Raw genomic sequence first — 24,259 nt, 5'->3', positions numbered from 1 at the left:
CTCTAACCAGCCCACCACCCCTACCCCAACCCAATACCTAACTCTAACCAGCCCACCACCCCTACCCCAAACCCAATACCTAACTGTAACCAGCCCACCACCCCTACCCCAAACCCAATACCTAACTATAACCAGCCCACCACCCCTACCCCAAACCCAATACCTAACTGTAACCAGCCCACCACCCCTACCCCAAACCCAAAACCTAACTCTAACCAGCCCACCACCCCTACCCCAAAACCTAACTCTAACCAGCCCACCACCCCTACCCCAAACCCAATACCTAACTGTAACCAGCCTACCACCCCTACCCCAAACCCAAAACCTAACTCTAACCAGCCCACCACCCCTACCCCAAACCCAATACCAAACTCTAACCAGCCCACCACCCCTACCCCAAACCCAATACCTAACTCTAACCAGCCCACCACCCCTACCCCAAACCCAATACCTAACTGTATCCAGCCCACCACCCCTACCCCAAACCCAATACCTAACTCTAACCAGCCCACCACCCCTACCCGCCTTTCCCCTCACCTTGCCCGGGTCCAAAACACCTCCGGCTGAGCCCTCCTCCAGAACCTCACGCACCAGTCGGACCTGCGCAGCCCACTCTTAATTCTTTGTCAGCTTTTTGCAATAAAATCGATGAAAGTCGCTTTTTCAACTTGCTTCAACTTTCAACTTTCAATTTGCTTTTGTGCGGAAGTAGCGTAGTACTTTTTCTCTGCCACTGAGGGGCGCTGATCTAGCAGACGTGATATGCGGTCGTTTTGCACTGCTACGTGATATTTATGGCCGTATAAGTCGGATGACATGTTGTGGAGGATAGACATTGTGGTGCTGGTATGAAGTTTGAGGGTCTTTGCTTGGTGCGGTGTCACAAGCCAGGGACAATCTGCAATCGCAGATCGCAATACGATTTAATACACGATGTGGCATTCGCTATTCGATACAAGCCACGATACGACGTGATGAACGAAGGTTCAACGTCGACAAAGTGACTGCAGAATTACGCTTATTTCTGAGCCACAAACCTTTCTAGCAATGACATATTTCAAAATGCCAGCTGTCGTTACCAAGTGCATATCATATCACTTCAATGGCTGTGAATGTGAAATTGTGATGGATGAGCCACGATACGTATCGTAAAATGTTTGCATTGCGATCTCTTGAATTTCAATACATTGTCCCTACAAGCCGACTGACGGTATTGGTTGCAAGGCCCGGAGCTGTGCAGACTCACATTGTCCTCTCGGAGCTTCTCAATGGTGATCTTAGCCTCCATCAGGTGGTTGTTGAGGACGATGATCTCCCGGCTGAGGGCTCTCTTCTCCTCCTCGTGGTGCTGCGACTGGAGGGGAGGAAGAGAGAGAATCCAGGGGATGAGGGGAGGAGAAGGGATGATGGCAGAAGAAGACAAGAGTAGACGACCAGGAGATGGGTAGAAGGTACGACGAGGGAGAGGCCAGAGTTGGAGGAGCAAACGAGAGAAGTAAGATGATAGAAGAGGGGAAGAGAAATGAGAGGATGAGAGCCGTAAGTCACTATCAGTGTGAACGCCTGTGCCAGCAGCAGGTCTTAATTAAAAGAAGATTACACTTGCCAGAGCTCATCTAGAATCAATTACTCTCGGAGAGAGAGAGAGAGAGAGAGAGAGATTCCATCTTCAGTGAAAGAAATGCAAGATGACTGCGCTGGAGTGACAGGCATTTTTGACTTGGAAATAGTGATTTCTTCATTACTCTCTCTCTCTCTCTCTCTCTCTCCTGCACACACACATGCATGTACGACAGTAATTGTCAACCCTCTGCCACACAGCACCATGATGACAAATGGTTCAGCTTTTAGGGCGCGCTCTCGCTCGCCCTCGCTCTCGCTCGCCCTCCCCCTCATCCTCTAATCTCCCAATGGCGATGATTGTTTTGAAATACAGGGGGGGGGGGGGGGGGCGCAGCCAATCTAATAGGTGGCAATTAATGTCAGTTTAAGCAATAGGCCAGCATTGATATTCAAATCCAATTGTGTTAGGGTCTCATGAATCAGCTGTCGGGACACGCAGCTCGCTGGCAATCTGTCTCTGGCTCGTTACTCTCAGGTTTGTAGTCTTCACCACATGCCCCATGATATGATATTATCACCATACTTAAAGCCCATCTCCACTCACTTTTCTACCTGTGTGCAGTCCTGCTGTACAGTGGAAATGAAAAACTGCGCGCGCCGTCATCAACTACGTCACCCGTCTTAATCTTTTGCACCAAAGTTCGTCTATTGGTGAGATGTTCCACTGCAACGTCATGTAGGGATGTAACGATAACCGGTTTTAATGACAACCGTGATACAATTCCTTACGATAACCGTACCGTTTCGAATTTTCATTATCATTAAAACGGTGGTACCGTGATTACAGTGCTTTGAAAAACACCGTAAATACCGTCCATCATCAACCAAAGTTGGCAACAGTCTCTCAGATTCAAACGTGCAGCCTTGGAGAAATGATTTCAGTGAGTGTCTCAATCCTTTGTGGGTCTGAGTTTTCAATATGAAGCGTTGCAAAATGATTTCAGTGAGCCTCTCAGTACTTTTTGAACATTTTCAGATTTTTTTTTACGAATACCGTGATAATACGATAGCCGTGATCATTTTGGTCACGATAATCGTGATGTGAAATGTTCATACCGTTACATCTCTAACGTCATGGCTGGAGCAATGTAGTCCAAAAAGGAGAACTCTCTCAGCACGCTCTGCTGCTTCTGCGCTGCGCTTCCGCGTCCTGTGTGCTTTGGCCGAGCCTCGCTCCTACCTTCAATACGATCTCCGTCTCCCTTCCAGCCGGTCAGACAGGAAACAGTATGGCTGCCTCAACTCCGCTAATAGTTCACCCAGAAGCCACATATTGTTATAAATATCAGCATAACCAGCCGACAGATATCAAAGCTGGTGGGCGTATAAGCAAAAGTAATTGACAGAGCGTAACTCGAACTGGTTAAAAGTGACTATCGCGGCGTTTTGAGCCAGAACGAACCAGGTTAGCAAACGTAGCTAAGCCAAGCTAACAGCAGATTGTATTCACTCATGGCTGTATATTATTAATATGACAGGTGACGTGAGCGTTGACAACCACGTCACCTGTCTGATGTCAGCGTCTGATGTCAGCACCCCTTTCTAGCACATGAGCCAATTTAGGAGTTTGAGCCCAAAATAAGGTTATTTGTCAACAAAATACAGCGGCAACACTTTGGCTAATTAGCAGAGCAGGAAAAAACACGGCTACACATGAAATAGCTTAAAAATGACAAAACTGACTGGAGGGGGGCTTTTTTTTCATATTTTATTTTATAATTTTCAGAACATAGAAAACAAAAACAGGCTCAGACAAAAATCAAAAACAAACAAAACATACATATACCAACATTAATATGACAAAATAGCGCTACCAGCCGCATCAAGTTCCCATGTGCTTGTAAGAAATGTGCGTGGAATCCCATGCAAGGGGTCCATGAGAAGTCAGCCAAGCTAGTTGTTATTAGACAAGTTACTTGTCGTTCTTAACCTCATTTAAGTAGTCCAGAAATGGGTCCCAGATGATTGTGAATTTCCTACATGAATTGGTCCTCAGGAACCGAAGTCTTTCCATATGTATAACTGAGACCATGTCTGTCAGCCACAGCTGAAAAGAAGGTGGAGAGGGGGACTTCTACTCCTTCAAAATGAGTCTCTTGGCGATAGTCGTCCCCTGCGTCAGAGACTGTTGTATAGCCGTAGGGAGGAGCAGAGAGGACTCTGAGCAGCCGAAGATGGCGAGTGCAGGGGCTTTAAGTCATGATACGGTAGTATTGCGATATGCTAATATTGCGATATATTGAGTATTGCAATATTGCAATATATTGTGATTTGTTACATTTTTTCTAACTGCAAATGATGTCCCCAAAGGAAAAAACTTTGCCAACATCTGTTTGATCTAATCAGATAAAGTTTCCAGTCTGTTTTTTTTTTACTGCAGCAAAATGGGATTGTCAAGCAGAAAGGCTGACCAACACTGGCAGAAAAATCGTAACGTAAAGGCATGGTGTACCTTGGTTATGTGGGGGGGGATGAGCTAAATGAGCTAAAGATGAGCAAATGAGCTAAACTCCCGAAAAAGTGGTGTATCCCTTTAAGTGGCCCCCAACGATGTGCGTTTTCAAAATAAACTATGACTTAAAAGTACGGCTTAATCCACCCCCCCCCCCCCAACCCACTGTAGCTGCTGACTTTGACAGCGCTCCTATCCTCCAGTCATCTCTTGCATCCTCCATCATATCGATGCTTCGCTCAGACGTGATCGGAGGCCATATTGGAAACAGTGTCGATTCAAATGAACAGAGGGTGTGATCGTAATAGGATTAGCACGGACGTGATCTTCGTCAGTGTTTTGAAGAGAGGGAAGACGTCTAGTTTTAATTACCGGGTTATGGCCAGGGGGACGAGTCCTATAGCTCATCGCCGCTATCTCCTCCAGTCATACTGCACTGGGGATGCACAGGCTGTCACCAGCACATTGTTATCAGTCGGTGCGCATATTGAAACAGCAGCATGGGAGATTAATATGCAAAGCTTCTATCGTGGCATCTTAAGGAGATTGATCCAGTGGACGAGGAGGGATATTATTCTTCACAACATGGCAGTTAAGGCGTCTCTATGTGCCAATTTAAATATCTCTCAGCCTGCCCCGTCCGTCTGTTTTTCCCCACTGGTGCGTTATTTATTCTCGTCTCCAAGACAATTAAAAGTTTCCTCTAATTACTAGGAAACACAGGTAACCATGACCTGAGATCAGGCGTTTGTATTCTGCCTGAGCCAGCGAAGGCACAGTTGATCCCTTCGCTCCTTTATGATGCAGAACCGCAAAGTAAAAACTGTTTCACTTATTGATTTTGGGGGCGAGACTTGTTGACTTGCGAGAGCCGTGTATAAAATGCGAGAAATATGCCCTGAGACTATGTCTAAGAAACGCCAATTCATTTTCTGTAGTCTGCTGGAGATTCTGCCTCTTCACTGGGCAACAAACGAAGATCTCCCATGAGATGCAATTAGCGGAGACTGCGGTTCACAGAGGAGAGCAGAGAACTCCACTCCAGTTGATACCGTCTTCTGGTGGAGGGGGAAACCATGCACTCGGTTTTTCTAGCCTCGTTATAGAATCTTTTCAATTCAACATTCCCAGAGATGACCGCCTTCCTGTACAAAGCCCATTCTAACCCTTGCGAGTAGGGATGCACCGATCCACATTTCTTCACTTCCGATCCGAATACCTGAATTTGGATATCTGCCGGTACCGATATTATGCCGATGCCAATATTTTTCTTGAATATACAGTATAGGCAAAGATTTGGCCAATTCAAGATTAAAAAATATATATATACCTTGCAAAAAGCAGACAAAATTAAGAAAATATACAAGGCAAAGAAGGATACTATTACACATGGGAAAATTGCGGCCCGCGCTGGAATTGCAAAAAAAAAAAATCCCCCCCCTCCCCGATTCCGATCCGATCCGTGAATTAGTGCCACTATCGGCACCCGATACCGATATTGGATCGGATCGGCCCCATCCCTACTTGCGAGATGTCGTGTCTACTAAACTTCTGAATCGGCCGACCATGAGAGCCTAACGTAAACCCGTTATAGTCGACAAGGGAGTCACCACCTCTCTCTTTTTCTTAACACATTTTCCTTAATAAACTGCACTTGCGTAGAACGAAAGGCAGGAGAGCGCGGTCTCTCCCAAAGCCATACCCTGATTCTTATTCAGAGAAAATCCCCACGTGACGCGAGCAATATTCCCGCGCAGCATGTGTATAGGCCTTAGTTGTAGTGCCTGACGGAGAAATCAAGCGTTTATCCGAACATGAACTCATGCGTATCACGGAAAACAGTGCATTCTCCCAAAGAATCGTCAAATCATCTCCAACATGCACGCCAGCAGCAGCAGCAGCCACGGCTCTCCAACCCAGCGGCCGTTTGAACGATGACGTTGGCGTTAGTTGACGTTTTCATTCAAGAGCTTCGACTAACGACTGCACTGCAAATGTCACTAATTGCGTGTCGTTGAAAAGCACGGAGGAACACAGCACAGAGATGGGCACGTACTATACTGTACACACAGACAGAACACACGTTCACAACACATGTCCCTCACTCACCAGGGCTATTTTCTGTCTAGCACCTTCCACACTGCCTGGTATAGGCATCCATGAGAAAGTCATGATCTGCAATTTGGCTGTCCTGGTGAGAATCTGTGACCAATAATAAATGCTTCAGGGCTTTCAGGGTCACCATAATTACTCTATTCACTTATACCTGTAGGAAGCCAGCCAAGCACACATTCCTCACAGAACCAAGGCAATCTATCACCGAACTCGTTCATTTTCTATTGCTATCGTGCCATGATGTCTTTAACATGGATCTTTTTTCCCCTTCTCCTCCTAATTGTACCGATCTCCCTCTCTAAGGCTGCTTTCTCACTGGAGAAACGATTGCTTTCGTTCCGCCGTTCTGTTCCGCACTCGGGAACGATTGCCCCCCCGCCCGCCCCTCTCCCCCGCTGGCCAGCTTTCACATTACAGCATTTCTTCCGCGCTTGGAAACGGGCAACAGAGTGCACTTGCATCATCAACCATGCCTGGAGTTTATCGTCGCCCGTTTGTTGTCTATGTGGTTCGGAACGGTTGGCTTTCACACTCGCAAGTGTTCCGCAAGTGGGTGCGCCAAAGCGCCCCATCAGACCACCTTTTCAAGTGGATCCTGTCACGGTTCCCCGTTGGGCGCCCGGGGGTATAGGACGGAACCGTACGCAACGTTCACACTCGTCAAATGTTCCCAAACTGTGGTCAATTTGGGGACAAGTGTGCTCGGGAACGGTACCGGGGCGCCAGTGAGAAAGCACCCTAAGTGGTCCCGGTCGTCGTTGCTCCGTCCCCTCTGTGATCTGGGGAGGGTCTAGAGTAGACTCTCACATGCCTCCTCCGATACAGTGTCGCCCAGCCACTTCTATTCACCTGACAGTGAGGAGTTTCACCAGCAGCACATAGCGCGTGGGAGGATCACGCTATACCCCCCTCCCCCCCCCCCCCCCCCCCCCCCCCACACACACACACAAACAAAACAGTTATTGGTCGGATATTGTTTTGTGTCCGGCATGATAAACTATGCAGCTGAAGTGAATTGATCCTAAATCAAATATGATCGATCATGTGAATGTTTAGAGGGCTGAGGTCAGGGTGATCTGACCCCAGACTCCTGGGATCAGGCTGTGTTTCAGGAACATGGATGAATCTGATTAGTTATGGCATGATTAATACATGGAGATAGAAATGTATTCCATGTAGGAAGATAAATCGTATTTCTACTCTGGGAGAAGCTCAGAACATTCGTCCATCACCAGAGCAGTGTTTAGCTATAGAGACACTGCGGAGCGCGTCGTCATTCAGAATCCACGCCCAAAACGGGGGGAAACAACCCCCTCCCCGCCAATCCTGGCGTTCTCTTATGTCGCGTGCATGATCGTGTGTTGCACACAAAGATCATATATACGGAAGATGAACACTCCAACTTACTTCATTGAGAGCTAGATCCACATTTTTCTTCTCGCCAATTCTCAATGGCTTCCTTGTTTTGCTCGGGAGTACAAACTTTAATTGGCGATTTTTTTACATTTGTCGTCTGCGCAGCCCCACCACACAACAGCTTTTAGCTATGTTTAATTCAAGGAAAATGACGCTGGTGTGTGGAAGTGAACGGAGCGCTTTCTCCCGTGATGGGCGTGGCCTATTTCATGCAGTGTCTCTATAGGAGCTGTACTCTCACCTTTCCTGTTCCCTAAACCACTGAAAGAGTCTGGCTCTGTTGTGGTTATACGATATTTTTATTGCTTTTTATTGGTTTTATTGCTGCTGTTTCCCATCATTTTGCTGCTGCAACAAACCAATTTCTCCGTAGAGATCAATAAACGTTAAATTGACCCTACTATTTTTCTTTTCTTTTAAATAAAATAACGCGGATCAACAAACAGTTAAGTCACTAACGTTCACATGTACTGTGCTAACATTTCCTGATGAAGGGGACATTGCCCAAAAATTAAAGGTGGGGACAGAAACCACTGGATGATGCAGGGAAGCTGTGGAAGGTCTCCGGTATGCATAATCATAGATATTATATTACTATAGAGACACTGCGTAACACGTCATCATTCAGAAGCCACACCCAAGATGGGGGAAAATACAAGGAAGCACTGCCTGAGGACTGCAGCTAGCAAAACAAACCACGGCTACCCGGGGTGAACGGAGGAACTCTCGTCAGATAGAAATAGTTTTGCGGGGTTTTACAGGGATTTGGACAGTTTTCTTTTTAGATAATGTCAAAAGATTATTTCAGCACTCTTCCTCCAATGGAGAGGGAAAGGTACATCGCTGGTGTAGCGTCAAACAGATGGCATCAGACGCGCTGGCGTTCTCCACGTAGTTGCACACAAAGATCGTATATATGGAAGATGAACACTCCAACTTACTTCCTTGACTGCTAAAACCACATTTTCTTCTCGCCAATTCTCAATGGCTTCCTTGTTTTGCTCAGGAGTACAAAAAAACTTGAATTGGCGATTTTTTACATTTGTTGTCTGCGCAGCCCACCACACAACAGCTTTTAGCTATGTTTAATTCAAGGAAAATGACGCTGGTGAATGGGAGTCAACGTGGCGTGGCCTATTTCATGCAGTGACCCTATAGATGGGTCACCGCAGGCCCCGCCAATTCTAACAAATGGTATAGCAGCAAGTCTCCTAAATGGGCGTGGTCAACCATTGACTCAAACCTGCCGAAACTCTAAGTGGGCGTGTCCGTGGAAAACCATGTGCAAAACCCACGTGACAAAATGACAGGAAGTGAGTTGAAGTTGGGCCGTCTTGCTTGAATCCCATCGTCTTTGGCATAACGCAGCATTACAATAAAGATTTGGAACACAAGAGGCTGTTGTATGGCGCCGCCCACTGATGCAGTGCGTTTTGAGTAAAGCACCCATCAGCAAAAACATGACCTCGTTTAGCTTTAGAGCGGCAGTTTAGTAGGCAACCTTGCACCCTGACCTCTTTGTAGAGAGGTGCAAGCAAATCAAGGATTTCCCTATAATGTGGTTGAATCAGTGTTGTAGTAGTACTCCAGTCCAGACTCGGATTCAGGTCCTACACTTGTTTTCAGCACTCGTGACTCGACTCGGACTTGCAGCACTGATGACTCGGACTCTATTGAGATACTGTACTTTATTCAACCCTTGAATAAATTACTGTATCTCAATAGAGGATACATACAATGATGTTCAGCACCACGGACAGCTCCTTTTGCTGCTTGAGCACCGCACCACAGCATCTTGTGTGCCATCAGTAAAACAACATAACTGTATTTGCTCTATTCATAATGTCCTATTATTCTTTGATGTATGTATGCAATGGCCACATTTATCCATGGGGATTCGCTAATGTACTGTAATCTTACATAGATGTTGTGTACATTAGCCACTTAGACAAAGTAGGCAAATCATTGGACACAAAGTCTTACCTGGTTACAATGACAGTATTCAAATATGTATCTTCAATATGAGATACTGTACTTTATTCAACTGTTGAATAACATACTGTGGGCCCTATCATCCCACTGGCCTTAAATTAGCGTTTAGCGCCAGGCGCAGCCCATATTAGTGGGCGTGGACCGGCGCAGTCTCTATTTTCGTGTCGGCGCTACACGCGGCCTTAAAGGGGGACTAACCCCCCCAGATTTCCTGCAAAACGGCTCTCCACTCGATCTGAAAACCCCGCAGGCAATATGGCCGCCCACACTCCTCTCCTTACCTGGCAGAATTCTTGGCCAATAAGTATGTAACATACAAAATAAAACAACCCGTAATATCTTAATTCTATGTAGAATGCAGAGGACATGTAACGGTTTAGTTAAACTTGCATTCCAGAAATATTGTGCTCTAAAGATGACGATAGTGGCTCGAGACTGTTTCGTCCTGAAACCCACACGCTTTGCGGTGGTGGTTTTAGCGTAACCTATGTGGGATTCGAGACGTAACCTATGTGCGTTTTAGCGTAACTGTGGGATTCGAAATAACGCATCCGAGATATAAACGTTATGAATATAGCCACGTTATAAACAAAAAACTAACGCTGGTGATCCGTATGGAAACAGTGTTACTCAAAATGGTTAAAAGTTCTATCAATTTGGTCATTTAGTGGCGTTTTACTGCCATCAGTAGGGGAGGCCAGCGACACCGGTCGCGCTTACAGAGGGAGAGGAGGCCGCAGCCAGAGGGGCAGAACGTGGTCAACGTTTCCAACAGACACCTGACAACGCAGGAGACATCCATCTTATCTAAAGGTCTTTCTTTTGTTCCTTCTACCAAAGCTGATTCATTTAAGACTAGAGTCGAAATGTTCAAATTCTTAAGAAATGTTAAACTTCGTGCTTTCTTTGACAAGGGCCCCCCTCCTACACAGCCTCACCCCCCACAGACTCCGAGTCAGGGACCCGACTCTACCTCTGGGTCCACAAGACTGAGGGCCAAAAGTACATTTGTACCTCCTATGTTGAACTACTCTGTGGCCACCTTTTGCAGGCTGGTCGAACAAGACACTGTACAGAAGGTACGTCAGTACTATAAGAAGAAACTTTACTCCAACATTGAACTTGATGAAAGAAAAGCCCTACTGTCTCTGTCTAATGATTCTTCCATTGTCATCAAGAATGCTGATAAAGGGGGTGCTATTGTAATACAGAATAAAGAAGCATATAGAACAGAAGTTTTGCGACAACTTGGTATGACTCAGTTTTACACTCCTTTAATAGGAGACCCCACAATTAAATTTATGCAGAAGGTTGACAATTTTTTGAGTAATGCTTTGAGCAATTCTTTGATCAGTCAGGATGAATATAAATTTTTGATACAGAAACATCCTGTACGTCCAGTGTTTTATACACTTCCTAAAATACACAAGAGTTGTATAGAGCCTATACCAGGAAGGCCTATTGTTGCTGGCTGTGGGTCAATCACAGAGCCCATTTCTCAATACATTGATTGCCACATAAAACATAGTGTGACACAACTTCCATCTTACCTTAAAGATACGACTGATTTTTTGAATAAATTAAACTCTTTACAACGTATTGGAGAGAATAGCTTGTTGTGTACGATGGATGTCAACAGTCTATACACCAATGTACCCCATGAGGAGGGTTTGGTGGCCTTATCATATTTTCTAGAGAAAAGATCAGCTCTGACACCCCCTAGTGATTTTCTGGTGGACCTTTCTAAGCTTGTGTTGAATACCAATTATTTTAAGTTTGAAAATGCTTTCTATCTTCAATGCCAAGGTGTGAGTATGGGAAGTCCTTGTTCGCCCAATTACGCTAATCTATTTATGGGGAAGTTTGAAGAAGATTTCGTGTATCACAATAATCCTTTCTCAGAATTGTTACATTGCTGGTTGAGATTCATTGATGACATTTTTTTCATCTTCACGGGGTCTCTCAATGAACTGGAAGAATTCAAGGTATACATTAACTCCAGACTATCCTCTATTTCATTTACTTTAGATCACAGTTTAGAATCAATTTCATTTTTAGATGTTTTGGTGACTAAATCGGAACATCTTATGACCAAGGTATATAGAAAACAAACTGACAGGAACAGCTTCCTGGACTTCTCCAGCTTTCATCCCCCTAGTCTCAAGAAAGGTTTGCCTTACAGCCAGCTTCTGAGAACGAGGAGAATTTGCAGCACTGATAACACTTTTGAGGAACAAGCCTCTGAACTTTGTGAACGGTTCATACTTAAAGGATATGATAACCAAACTCTCAGTAAGAGCTTGCAGAGGGTTAGGGGCCTTAACAGACAGGACCTGCTAACACCAAAAGCCCCCTCTGTAAGGAAGTCCAATATTGTTTGTGCTACTACCTTTTCTCCTGCTTCATTAGACATTAAGAAAACCATTCTCAAACATTGGCACATCCTACACAGTGACCCCTTGGTGGGCCACGTGTTCGAGCAGCCCCCCATTTTTGCACAGAAACGTGCGAGGAACCTGAGAGATGCTCTGGTAAAAGCAGATTGCTACACACGCCCCACACATTTTTTATCACACTTACCAACTGGTAATTTTCCTTGTGGAAATTGTATCCAATGTAATGCTATGATCAGAGGGGAATTTTTTGCCCACCCCCATTCTGGTAAAAAATACCACATTAATAATAGAATCTCTTGTAAAACTAAATTTGTGGTTTATTTGCTTAAGTGTCCATGTTCCAATATTTATGTGGGTAAGACTCAAAGGGAACTCAAAACTCGTATTTGTGAACACAAGTGTAGCATTAGAAACCGTGATGAGAAGTCGTCTGTGGCTAGACATTTTAATTCTATGGGCCATGATGTGTGTTCTCTCAGGTTTCAGGGAATAGAGGTTGTTAACCCTTTAAAAAGAGGTGGTGATAGGGACCGAGCCTTATTACAAAGAGAGGCGTTTTGGATCCACACACTCCAGTCAGAACACCCAAAAGGATTGAATGAAGAGTTACTGTTGGGCTGTTTCCTGTAAAAGCATTTCTTTTTTGGTATTCTGGTTTGTATTTGTAGTGTCATTTGTACTTTCTTAAATTTATAGCCTACATAGGCGTCAGTCTGCCTTGTCACTTTGAAGACAACAAAATGGTTTCTTTGACTGTTTTATTATTTTAATTTTATATAAAGTCCAGTCCTTTTTATTTCTCTCCTGCTGTTACTTTGAAGACAACAGGTCGTTTTCTCGAGGCTGTGGTATGTTTCTAATACGAATTATATATATATACATTTTTTCTATCTTTGTACTCGTATTAATGCTTGTGTACTATGCTGGGTTACATTCTAGTATATCTCATCGATGCATAATGCACTTTTCAAATGTACATATATATATATATATATATATATATTATACCCCTTTTTTTCTACACTAATTGTTTGTACTTCCTGTCTGGCTGTATTTATACGCCCTTTTCCGCCTGACACAGCACAACGCTGACGAAGGCTAACGCTGAAACGCGTACGTTGTGGTGCAACAGGAATAAAAACCCTCAAAAGGATTCTCTGAGTGCTGGCTCCTTCTCTATTGCTTCAAGAAACTCTTGTGCCGTGCACCTTAAGACTTTAAATTATCCGGTGAGTGTGCGGGCTGATAGCTCTCCAGCTATATATCTGGTTTTACTGCCATGTAACATAACTAACTAGAGGCTAACATTAGCCACAGTAGGCATTACCCATGAATGCATTGCTCTTAAAGGGCTCGCGCCACATGAACTACAGTAATAATCAATGGGGGAAAAAAACAATTTTTCACATGAGTGGGGCGCGTGCTAAACCCACCGTTACGTCAGGATGTACCAAATATCCCATTCATTTGAGGGCACAAAAAAAAGCAGTGTTCCACCCATAGAGGGCAATTATGCCAGTTATGCTGCTGAAAAATGATACAAATGGTAGAATGGCAACAGTTTGGTCTCAAATATGGAAATTTTGACCAGAATTCTTCACACACCACCCCCAAAGTCATATATATTGGTTAAAAGCTGAAAAAAAGTGTTTTGGGGGTTAGTTACACTTTAAGTATTATAACCACGCCTTTTAAGCGTAGAATTATTCACAACGTGCTCATTGGAGAAGTGCAGTAAACGAATCACAATGTCCCTTTCATGATCCATTCCACGGAGCGATCCAATCCGGTCAGAAAAGCCCGACCAAAGCGCTCTGAGCTCCGCCCCTCCCTCTTTCATCCCCGTCTGTCTCCATATATATTATTCCATATTATTATGCTTCTCAAACCAATCTCACTGCAGTTTAAATACAGCAAGCATGTAAATACGCTACACTATAGCAAGATCAAAGTGAAAAGAATGTTCTAAATGCATCGGCTAGAAAGATATAGCCTATCCTTGGATGTCATGATGAGATTAGATTGGTGAAAGTTTGGGCAGAATGATATTGTTTTCTCTCGCTACCTTTTCTTCTCCCCCATGTCACTGCACAGGTAGGATGATGCAACAGCCTCTGAATGACAGGGGCTCAAAACTACGGTATAACAACTTTTTTTTCATCGGTCATTGTGCCTGTCTGACGCGCGAGAGAGAGGGAGTGAGAGAGAGAGAGAGGGGGAGAGAGAATGAGATGGCAGAGGAGAGCTGCGCATAATTATTAGGGGTGGGAGAAAAAATCGATTCACTTAAGTATCGCGATTTTTAATGTCACGATTTTTTGAATCGAAAAAAAGCCACTCACTGAACAGCAGGCCAGGCGCCGCCTACTGGTTTACTAGTGGTTTTATTACTTTATTAGTTAGTCTGAAGTAATAATTACACTTCAGGGTTAAAGTGGGTGCATCTCATTGTAAAATTGGACTTGGCCCAAATTGGGCTTCAAACGGACAAATTTCACGCGCGTCGGCCCATATCGGCCTGGCCTGCTTGGTATCTAATGCCCGGCCTGAATTATGATCCCAGTCCGCCCCTGTTTTTAACTATATCGCCCAGCCCTACTCATGATATAATATACAGTCTCTAGTGTATGATTCAACTTTTCCCATGTTCTAATCTAGTGTAAAAAAGCAATTCTACAACAGCATGAGTGAATACTGGATTCTGATTGGCTAGCAACAGTGGTAAATAGGCCAACAATCTACAGTTCGGCTCCAACCGCAGTATCACTCCGCTCCCTGATGCTGACTCCGCTCCCTGTGCTGACTCCGCCCACTGTTAGCCTGTCAGTCTGCAAATCTCTAACAAGGAAATGGCCGATCTCTAACAAGGAAATGTCCGATTTCGTAGTAACGTTTGATTTACTGGGTGGATTGAGTTTTGAGCAGTGGTTAGATGAAGATGAAGGTGAAGTGAACAAAGAATGACATGGTGAAATTGGGGAGAGAGAACTGGCTGAGCTTGAGTTGTCACGAGTTCGGACTAGCGGGAGGTCGGACTAGCGCCCGGACCCCGAACCTGGGACTGTCAAACAAACAAACGCCCTCTGCCGTCACCAGATATCAACACACCACCACCAAAACGGGCTGCTTTAGATAACTGTTTAAATAACTGTACTTTTACAGGCAATGTATCAATAACTGTGAATCCCGTTAAGGAATAGGTTAGTTGTTTTTTGGCTCAAAGGCAACTAAATGTTTAGTGCAATCATTGATCTTGTGTATGGAACTATATTCTGTGGCGGAAGGATAAATGTATTCTGAAACCAGTAATGATTGTAAATAAATGAATTGGATGTTACAATTGTGTATTTTTTATATTATTTGGTAGCTGTTGTAGAAAACAAATTTACCACTCGAGGTCGGGGTTTGTGGCCACATTTACCACTGGTACAGGGTTTATAGCACTCGGCTTCGCCTCGTGCCACAACCCTGTACCAGTGGTAAATGTGGCCACAACCCCATCCCTCTCGTGGTAAATTTGTTAAACAAACTGAAAAAATTAAAGAAAAAATAAACAAAAATCGCAATAAATCGTAATATCGAATCGTAATAATCGTAGAATCGCAATACTTAAGAATCGCAATATATATCGAATCGGCACCCAAGTATCGTGATAGTATCGAATCGGGAGATAAGTGAATCGGCACAGCCCTAGTAATTATGCACACTAATATCCCCGGCGCACTGAATAAGGCCTGGTTTTGAAAAGCGCTAAGCGCTAAATTAACGCCAGGGGGGAAGATAGCGTTATGCCGGTATTTAAGGCTGAAACGCCCATTCTGGCCTATTCTGGCACTGCGCCACGCCTCTTCGGCGTAAAGCACATTTTGGGGCCTAAAAACATGATGCTATCTTCCCGAGTCAGGCGCAAAGCGTGTTTTTTTGTGTTTAACGCCAGTTTAGCGCCTAAGACCGGGAAGATAGGGCCCTGTATCGCACTACAGCATGTTGGAAGTTTCCGTGTACCATGTAAAACAAGAACCAACATAACTGTATTTGCTCTATTCATATCCTATTATTCTTTGATGTATTATACTATGGCCACATTTCTCCATGGGGATTAGCTAATGTACTGTAATCTAACATACATGTTGTGTACATTAGCCACTTAGACAAAGTAGGCAAATAATTCGACAAAAAGTCTACCTGGTTACAATTACAGTATTCAAACATGTATCTTCTGCTGTCTATTCATGTATATGTATATAACATGTATCTTCTTCCTGCACCAGCAGTGCATGTCCTGGAAGATGCTCCAAGATTAATTTGAGCTCTCATAATAACTAACGTTAGTCCAAAACTGGCCACTCCCCTAAATTACATTTCAGCAAAGGGCGATTAAAGACACAAGACAGATATTCATCCGTCCATACATACAACATCCCAACATATCCAGCACTGTACAGTCAATCATAACCAATTCTGTCTCCTCTATATAGAGAGCCAAAGTGACCGCCTACTTCCTGCTTCAGCACTGTACCAGAGATTTTTATCCGCCATTTATTTTCCCATAGACATTTCGTAAAATGCTTATAAAAATAAGCATATATAAATATATAAAAAGAGTTGTACTGGTTCAAACCAAACGGTACAGATATATTTAGAAACAGGAGAGATCGCATAACATTTCACTTGGACCAAAAGGTTAAAAAAAAAATGTGAGTTTGAAGAAAATATTTTTTCGATGTTGTTTTTTAGTTTTGATCCGAGGGAAATATCCTATGGTCTCTCCCGATTATAGCGTTAGCTGAACCGTTTTGGTTTGAACCAGTAAAACAGAAATGTCTATGGGAAAATAAATGGCGGAGGAAAATCTCTGGTACAGTGCTGAAGCAGGAAGTGACGTTCCACTTTGCCTCTCTATAGAATCCAACTACGATGCAATGTCAGCGGCGCACTGTACAGCTACCAGGTCATGTGTTCATCTCTCACTTTGTTGCTTATGAAATAGTGTGATTCCTCTCTGTTTTTCCAGCTGACCTGCCAGTTCCGGCCTCTCAGAACCTTTGAATGACGTGTCCGGTTTGATTGGAGCTGCCTTTGTCACTGACTGCCTGCTTCGGCTAGTCTTTGTCACTGACTGCCTGCTTCGGCTAGTCTTTGTCACTGACTGCCTGCTTCGGCTAGTCTTTGTCACTGACTGCCTGCTTCGGCTAGTCTTTGTCACTGACTGCCTGCCTAGGCTAGTCTTTGTCACTGACTGGCTGCCTAGGCTAGTCTTTGTCACTGACTGCCTGCCTAGGCTAGTCTTTGTCACTGACTGGCTGCCTAGGCTAGTCTTTGTCACTGACTGGCTCCCTAGGCTAGTCTTTGTCACTGACTGCCTGCTTCGGCTAGTCTTTGTCACTGACTGCCTGCCTAGGCTAGTCTTTGTCACTGACTGCCTGCTTCGGCTAGTCTTTGTCACTGACTGCCTGTCTAGGCTAGTCTTTGTCACTGACTGCCTGCCTAGGCTAGTCTTCTTTGTCACTGACTGCCTGTCTTCGGCTAGTCTTTGTCACTGACTACCTGTCTAGGCTAGTCTTTGTCACTGACTGCCTGCCTAGGCTAGTCTTTGTCACTGACTGCCTGCCTAGGCTAGTCTTTGTCACTGATTGCCTGCCTAGGCTAGTCTTTGTCACTGACTGCCTGCCTAGGCTAGTCTTTGTCACTGACTGCCTGCCTAGGCTAGTCTTTGTCACTGACTGCCTGCCTAGGCTAGTCTTTGTCACTGACTGCCTGTCTAGGCTAGTCTTTGTCACTGACTGCCTGCCTAGGCTAGTCTTTGTCACTGACTGCCTGCCTAGGCTAGTCTTTGTCACTGACTGCCTGCCTAGGCTAGTCTTCTACAAAGGAACATATCCCCCCCCTTGAAATGCCATTGCATGACATGACATCAAAAGAGATGGCAATCCCAATGAGACATGCCTCTACAAAAGAAAAACCCCATACTGTCTCCTGCTATGAAGAGCGATTTGCTCCACTAAGGCTCTCGAGACAGACAAAGCCTTTGAAAAGCCAACAGTTTTCACATTCACTCCACATGACTGGAATACATTAGGTGTGTGTGTGCGCGCGTGCGAGTGTGTGGGTGTGCGTGTGTGTGTGTGTGCGTGTGCGTGCCTGTCTGTGTGTGTGTGTGTGTGTGACGTGTGTGTGTGTGCATGCCTGCCTGTCTGTGTGTGTGCGTGTGTGTGTGTTTGTCTGTGTGTGTGCGTGCGTGCGTGCGTGTGTGTGTGCGTGCCTGTCTGTGTGTGTGGTGTGTGTGTGCCTGTCTGTCTGTCTGTGTGTGTGTGTGTGTGTGTGTGTTTGTCTGTCTTTCTGTGTATGTGCGCCTGTCTGTGTTTGTGTGTTTGTCTGTCTTTTGTGTGTATGTGTGCCTGTCTGTGTGTGTGTGTGTGTGTGTGCCTGTGTGTGTGCGCCTGTCTGTGTGTGTGTGTGCGCCTGTCTGTGTGTGTGTGTGTGTGTGTGCCCCTCTGTGTGTGCGCGCCTGTCTCTGTATGTGTGTGTGTGTGTGTGTGTGCGCGCCTGTCTGTGTGTATGTGTGTGTGTGCATGTTAAGGAATGATCCATGATGAGCACACGTTTTAGACTCACTGTCACGGTATGACAAAGCACAGATGATAGGCTGCAGGTACTGCAAGACAGCTGCCGTTACAAATGGCTGACTACCTGCTGCGTTGAATTATTCCACTTTTCAAGCCTCGTTTGTCCGCCAGCATGCGTGAATCCACATATTAAAAAAAAATCCATCCCACACAAAGCTCCATAAGCTAATGATGATCTACCAAATCACCAGTAGTTTTCACTGGCCTCCCTCAGGTACTTTAAAAATAGAATTGTACTGTTTTTTGTGGATATTAAAGTGGAAATATAGTGGAAAGTAAAGTAAAACTCGCTCCCTCGGACCTCAAGAGACTCTAGTGACAGAGCCCATGGGCTTTAGCCTCCTCGCTCCTGTCCACCTCCCACGCCGAAGGTTCCCGGTTCAATCTTCAGCTGCGGGGGAGGCGGGGGGGACTACACAGGGCGGGTTACAAAAGGACAGAAGTAGGAATGGACAGGTGCCTGAAAGTGCACCGCATGCAAACCAGCTGACTGTCAGACACGAACTCACAACGTTAGTCAGGGATTTTCTGAGTTAATAATTACATTACATTACATAATAATCAAGGAACGAGAATGAGAGAGTGGTTCGAAAAATGGGCTGCGCCTCCCGTGTTGTCTGATCGCAAAGTCGTTACTGATTGGGCAGGACTGTATCCATCCCTGGCATATGACTGGCCAAGTGAACGGTTCCCTCCCATTACCAGCCGGCTGGGGGGAAGCGTCCCAGACCCAGAGAGAGCTCTGCAGCATGCAGTAACGTAGTGTATCAGCGTAAGAACTCTCATGGGTCTGGCGTCGAGACTAATAATCAAGGAACTAGCTGCTAGTTCAGTAGGAGTTTCACACAGTCTTCTATAGGCACAGGGATGATGTATGTTTGTAGGCTTCCCCAGAAGTCCCTGCCCTTCCTGGTTCTTACGCATAAAAGTCAATGGGATTTTTGCATGGGAATTTCGGTGAAATACATGAAATACGGTCTGTGGTTAAAGTCAAAAATCCATTTTACTTCTTGTTCCTTTTACTTGTGATCACTTTGTCACGAGTTGAGAGTGAGAATGTGTTGAAAGCCCGTGTTGCTGTGATTGGCTAGTTAGGTTCTAGATCACCCTGATTGGCTTTGGATTTTTAAATGAGGCAGAAGGATGCCATTTTAAGGATTTTAACAACATAATAACCTTTTTTTTGTGGGGCGGGGGGGGAACCATCAGACATAAATGATTATTTTTAGTATTTAGTATATAGGTTTATTATTAGTATGTACAGTATATACATCTTGAAACATGACTTTAGGGTGTCTTTAACAAAAGTTTAATATGAAACAGCGAACTTTGTGCGTTCAGCAAGATAATCTTAACAAATGAGGACCACTTTGATCACTTTTGAAGCGTTTTCTGAAAATCGCGTAAAAAAACACACATTAACGCTTCGAAAAACCATAAAAGTGGTGCTCATTTGTGAAGATGATCTTGCTGAACACAAAGTTCGCTGTTTCATAAACTTGTGTTAACCACAGGCCTTATTTCAAGCATTTTAACCAATACAAAAATCCCATTGACTTCCGGTACTCTATTAGCGCGAGACGAGTACTGCTGGGGCGACGACGGACGGCCCCGCGTGGATCAAACCTCCGATGAGATTAGAATCCAGTGGAATCGAGATAAGTCCTCACTGTCTCGCTAAGGGGCCGGCTCATCCTCTCTGCAGCGCTGCTGGCTGATAACATCCACACTAGCGCTGAGTGAGTGTGAGGGGCTAAAGCGCTAAACCTCTCAACCCGACGCGACCGGGCGGCTGCTGCTGCTGCTGCTGCTGCTGAGCTGAGCCAGAGCTGCGGTGGGACTCGGACTGTAGTCTAATAGTTTTCTAACAAGGTTGCATGACAGGTAAGACCAATCACTCTGGACATTGATTGCGCGCCCTCTGTCTCTGATCATGCAATTGCTTTGAGAGAGAGAGAGGTGAGTGCGGTCCTGCTGCTAAACGGCCGCGTTGAAATCGATTACACTCGATTTCTCATTGCTTAGACCAGACCACATTGTGGATGGGAGGCGAGAGATACAGAGAGAGAGGGGGGGGGGGGGGTATTATGTGTTGGTATTATTAGACCAACTTCAATCATGAACTATGCCATTCATTATCATCACCCTTATAGACCGTTTTCATCAGCTGCAACCCCACAGCACTTCCTTTTTCTCAGCTTCTTCTTCTGTGTTATATGGTGGTTGGCATCCTTAAATGTTGCATTACCGCCGCCTACTGAATTGTATCATCTTCACACAGTGCTACCTATTTACAGTGTCCACTTTCTCAGCTGTTCAGGGGGGAAACACTGACATACATCTATTAATATTTTTTTATTTTTTGCTTTGTAAACGTTTAAATGTAAATATAGGCCTATGCGTGCAATAATGTACTAATAGTCAGTTCACTCTGTAACATGTAGCTTTATTAGCCTCTCAGGCTCTGGACCTGACGACAACGCTTTCTATCTCTGCTACTACCTAGCGTAGTGTGCACGTCTTTCCAACAGAGGTGGTTGTTATGGCAACTATCAACAACAACAACAACAACAACAACAACAACAACAACTACTACTACTACTACTAACTACTACAAGCCATAAAGACCGAAATAGGCTACCGGCTTGTTACTGTGTCTGTCGGAGACACGGCCAAACGTTAACATTTAATATAAGCCGAATATCAGCGCTTAGTATACAGGAAGTAAACCGGATATTCAGGTGGGTTGTGGCCGTTTGTTGTTGTTGTCAAGTTAAAACCGTCTATATTATGTGTTGGTATTATTAGACCAACTTCAATCATTAATTATGCCATTCATTATCATAGCTGTATTTAAGGATATGCAGGCTTGCGTGTTTATCGATATTTTGTCTATCTTCGTCCCTCACAGCTTCTGACTCCAGCCAGTTACATTCCCTTTCAACAGTGGTCAAGGGTCTTGGCTTGGTTTCAAAACACTTAATAAGATCATTGATGTCTTTGCGTGAATATTTGCGTGCATGTATTATGCAGGCATATGTGTGTGTGTGTGTGTGTGTGTGTGTGTGTGTGTGTTTTGTATGCATACACACATACTCTTTGAGGCCATTTACACCTGGTACTAACATGCGTTCTGTTCTGTGATCAGATTGCAATCGGATAGTGCTTGACCACTTGAAAGTACAGGTGTAAACACCCCCAAGACACACTGAAGACGCATTGCGACCTGATCGGCCAAACCAGGTGGTCAGGGGCACATTGTGACCACATTGAACACAAGTGTAAATGCAATGTGTCCTCTCAATCTGCATGCAGCAACTGTATGCGGATTGAGAGGACACCCGTTTTGGGTGATCAGATTGCAATCGGATAGTGCTTGACTACTTAAAAGTACAGGTGTAAACACCCCAAGACACAGTGTGTGCTTATATGTGTCCTCTCAATCTGAATACAGCAACTGTATGCGGATTGAGAGGACACACATACTCTAAGAGGCCATTTACACCTGGCACTAACATGTGTTTTCTGTGATCAGATTGCCTATAATATGAACATATTGATGTACATGTACATGCTACAAGCCTGAGCAGTTCCTCTGCCATGCAACTTTTACAAGCCTTTGTTTGCAACAAATCTGCCTAACCTATCCATTTCCTCTCCATATCCAATCCTTTTTTGATGCGATTTTCTCTCTGAATTTACTGTCAAAAATGACAGTGCATGACTGCCGAGCAAACAATTACTGTCAAGACCTTTTTTATTTTATTTTTTTATTTTTGGGGGGGAGCGGGGGGGTGAATTGGGATTGTGTAAGGGTAATATGGGGTACAGAAACACAAAGGTTCCTCACCTATCGTTTTTCTAACGAGAGAGAGAGAGAGAGCTTCATACAAGAGCAAAGCAACTGGCAGCGGTTTCCCTAGTAACTACACTACTTCATGTTCTCAAATAACTGATTCCAGGTCAAGCAATGGGTGCATGTGCTGTACAGCTGTGTGAGTGTTCACCCACCACCCCCATCACCCTCATGCATATTTTATGAGAGCCCTATAGTGTAGCAGTACTCACACAGACATGTCAATACAAGTATGAGATGATACAAGCAGCGTGAACTCCCTTCACCTTCCAGGTCAGAGAGCGTGAAGAAACGGCCGAGGAGATGGGGAAAAGACAGAAGATGAGGTGGAGGTGTGATAGTGGTGCTGAGGAGATGGAGAAAAGAGAGAAGATGAGGTGGAGGTGATAGTGGTGCTGAGGAGATGGAGAAAAGACAGAAGATGAGGTGGAGGTGATAGTGGTGCTGATGAGATGGAGAAAAGAGAGAAGATGAGGTGGAGGTGATAGTGGTGGTGAGGAGATGGAGAAAAGAGAGAAGATGAGGTGGAGGTGATAGTGGTGGTGAGGAGATGGAGAGAAAAGAGAGAAGATGAGGTGGAGGTGATAGTGGTGGTGAGGAGATGGAGAAAAGAGAGCAAGATGAGGTGGAGGTGATAGTGGTGCGCGGTGCTAGTATGATGTAATGCTGTGTAACTGAAGTCAGTCGTGCAATATGCACAGCTAACCGCCGACGAGAGGGGGTGGAGCCTGGGCAAACGGCAGCAGCAATTAGAAACGTAGGTCTGTGACTAGAAAGTTGCTGGGGGGGGGGGGGGGGGGGGGGGGGGGGAGAAAACATAACTTTACATCCTAAAGCTGTAATATTGTTTCTGTAAAAATATGTTTACTTGACTATGCACCAATGTGGACTGTACTCGCAATAAAATATATATATATAAAAAACAAAAGTTGCTGGTTCAAATCTTGGGATCGATGTGGGGAAATGTGGGTGGGGATAATGAAATGAGTAAGTCTCTCTAACAAACCAGTGATACTCCACCCGAGGCTCTAGGGCCACATGCGGCTCCTTTATGGGTAGTTGTGGCTCTTTTAAATCCTACTTAACACGTTCACTGCCAATGACGTATTAATACGTCAAAAATAATCCAACGGTTGACTGCCAATGACGTATTAATACGTCAAAAAAATGTTTTTTTTTTTTTTGACCGTGGGATGTGCATCTAACCCTTTTACATCTCTTATATAATTATTGGAGCGACCGAACGTTTACAACCCATTCCACCGAGCCAATAAGTGGCGACAGTGCTCTGCTGACTAGAGGAAGGCAAGCAAAAAGCAGCCATTCTCATGAAAATGGATGGGGGAAAACGCTTTCGTTTTCGCGCTGATTGCTGGCGATGCGGGATTGCAAATTTGCATAATAGATTACAGGTGGAACACACTTTGAAACACGCAGCATAAATATGACCAGAATCGCAAAAGCTTCTCTCAACCAAAACTCCAAGAAGCGAGCGAGTCCATCCAGACTTCCTCAAACAGCGGCCGCGCAGACAGGCACAGCAGCAGCAAAGCAATGAGACTGGTGACGCGAGGTTACAGCAGCAGCAACGAGCTTGTGACACGTCCGCTGCGGCCAAGAGGACACACACGGAGGGAGGAGTTGGAAGCGGAGGGGGGTTTCCTGCTGTTATGGAGGAGGTTGCTGTTCAGAACTATTGTTTGGATGTCTGACGTCTTACTGATGCCAGGGATGAATGGTTGAAGTGACTGTTCTATCGAATTTCACAAAAAGCCGTTTATCT

The 24,259-nt window shown here is 44.8% G+C and overlaps 1 protein-coding gene across 1 annotated transcript in view; it reads right to left on the bottom strand.

Annotated features, from left to right (window-relative positions):
* The window catches only part of LOC310774174 (brain-enriched guanylate kinase-associated protein-like), a gene marked incomplete at both ends in the record, with an annotated part of 56,010 nt that overhangs the window by 14,115 nt on the left and 17,636 nt on the right, over window positions 1-24,259 (bottom strand). The window contains one exon of the mRNA XM_083634252.1: window positions 1,247-1,354. Coding sequence (XP_083490378.1) covers window positions 1,247-1,354 — 108 coding nt within the window. The remainder of the gene's footprint in view (window positions 1-1,246; window positions 1,355-24,259) is intronic.

Source organism: Poromitra crassiceps, assembly GCF_964638095.1.
Source record: "Poromitra crassiceps genome assembly, chromosome: 3".
NCBI lineage: Eukaryota > Metazoa > Chordata > Actinopteri > Beryciformes > Melamphaidae > Poromitra > Poromitra crassiceps.
The sequence above is the reverse complement of the archived record's forward strand: the minus strand, read 5'-3'. Positions and strand labels throughout refer to the sequence as shown.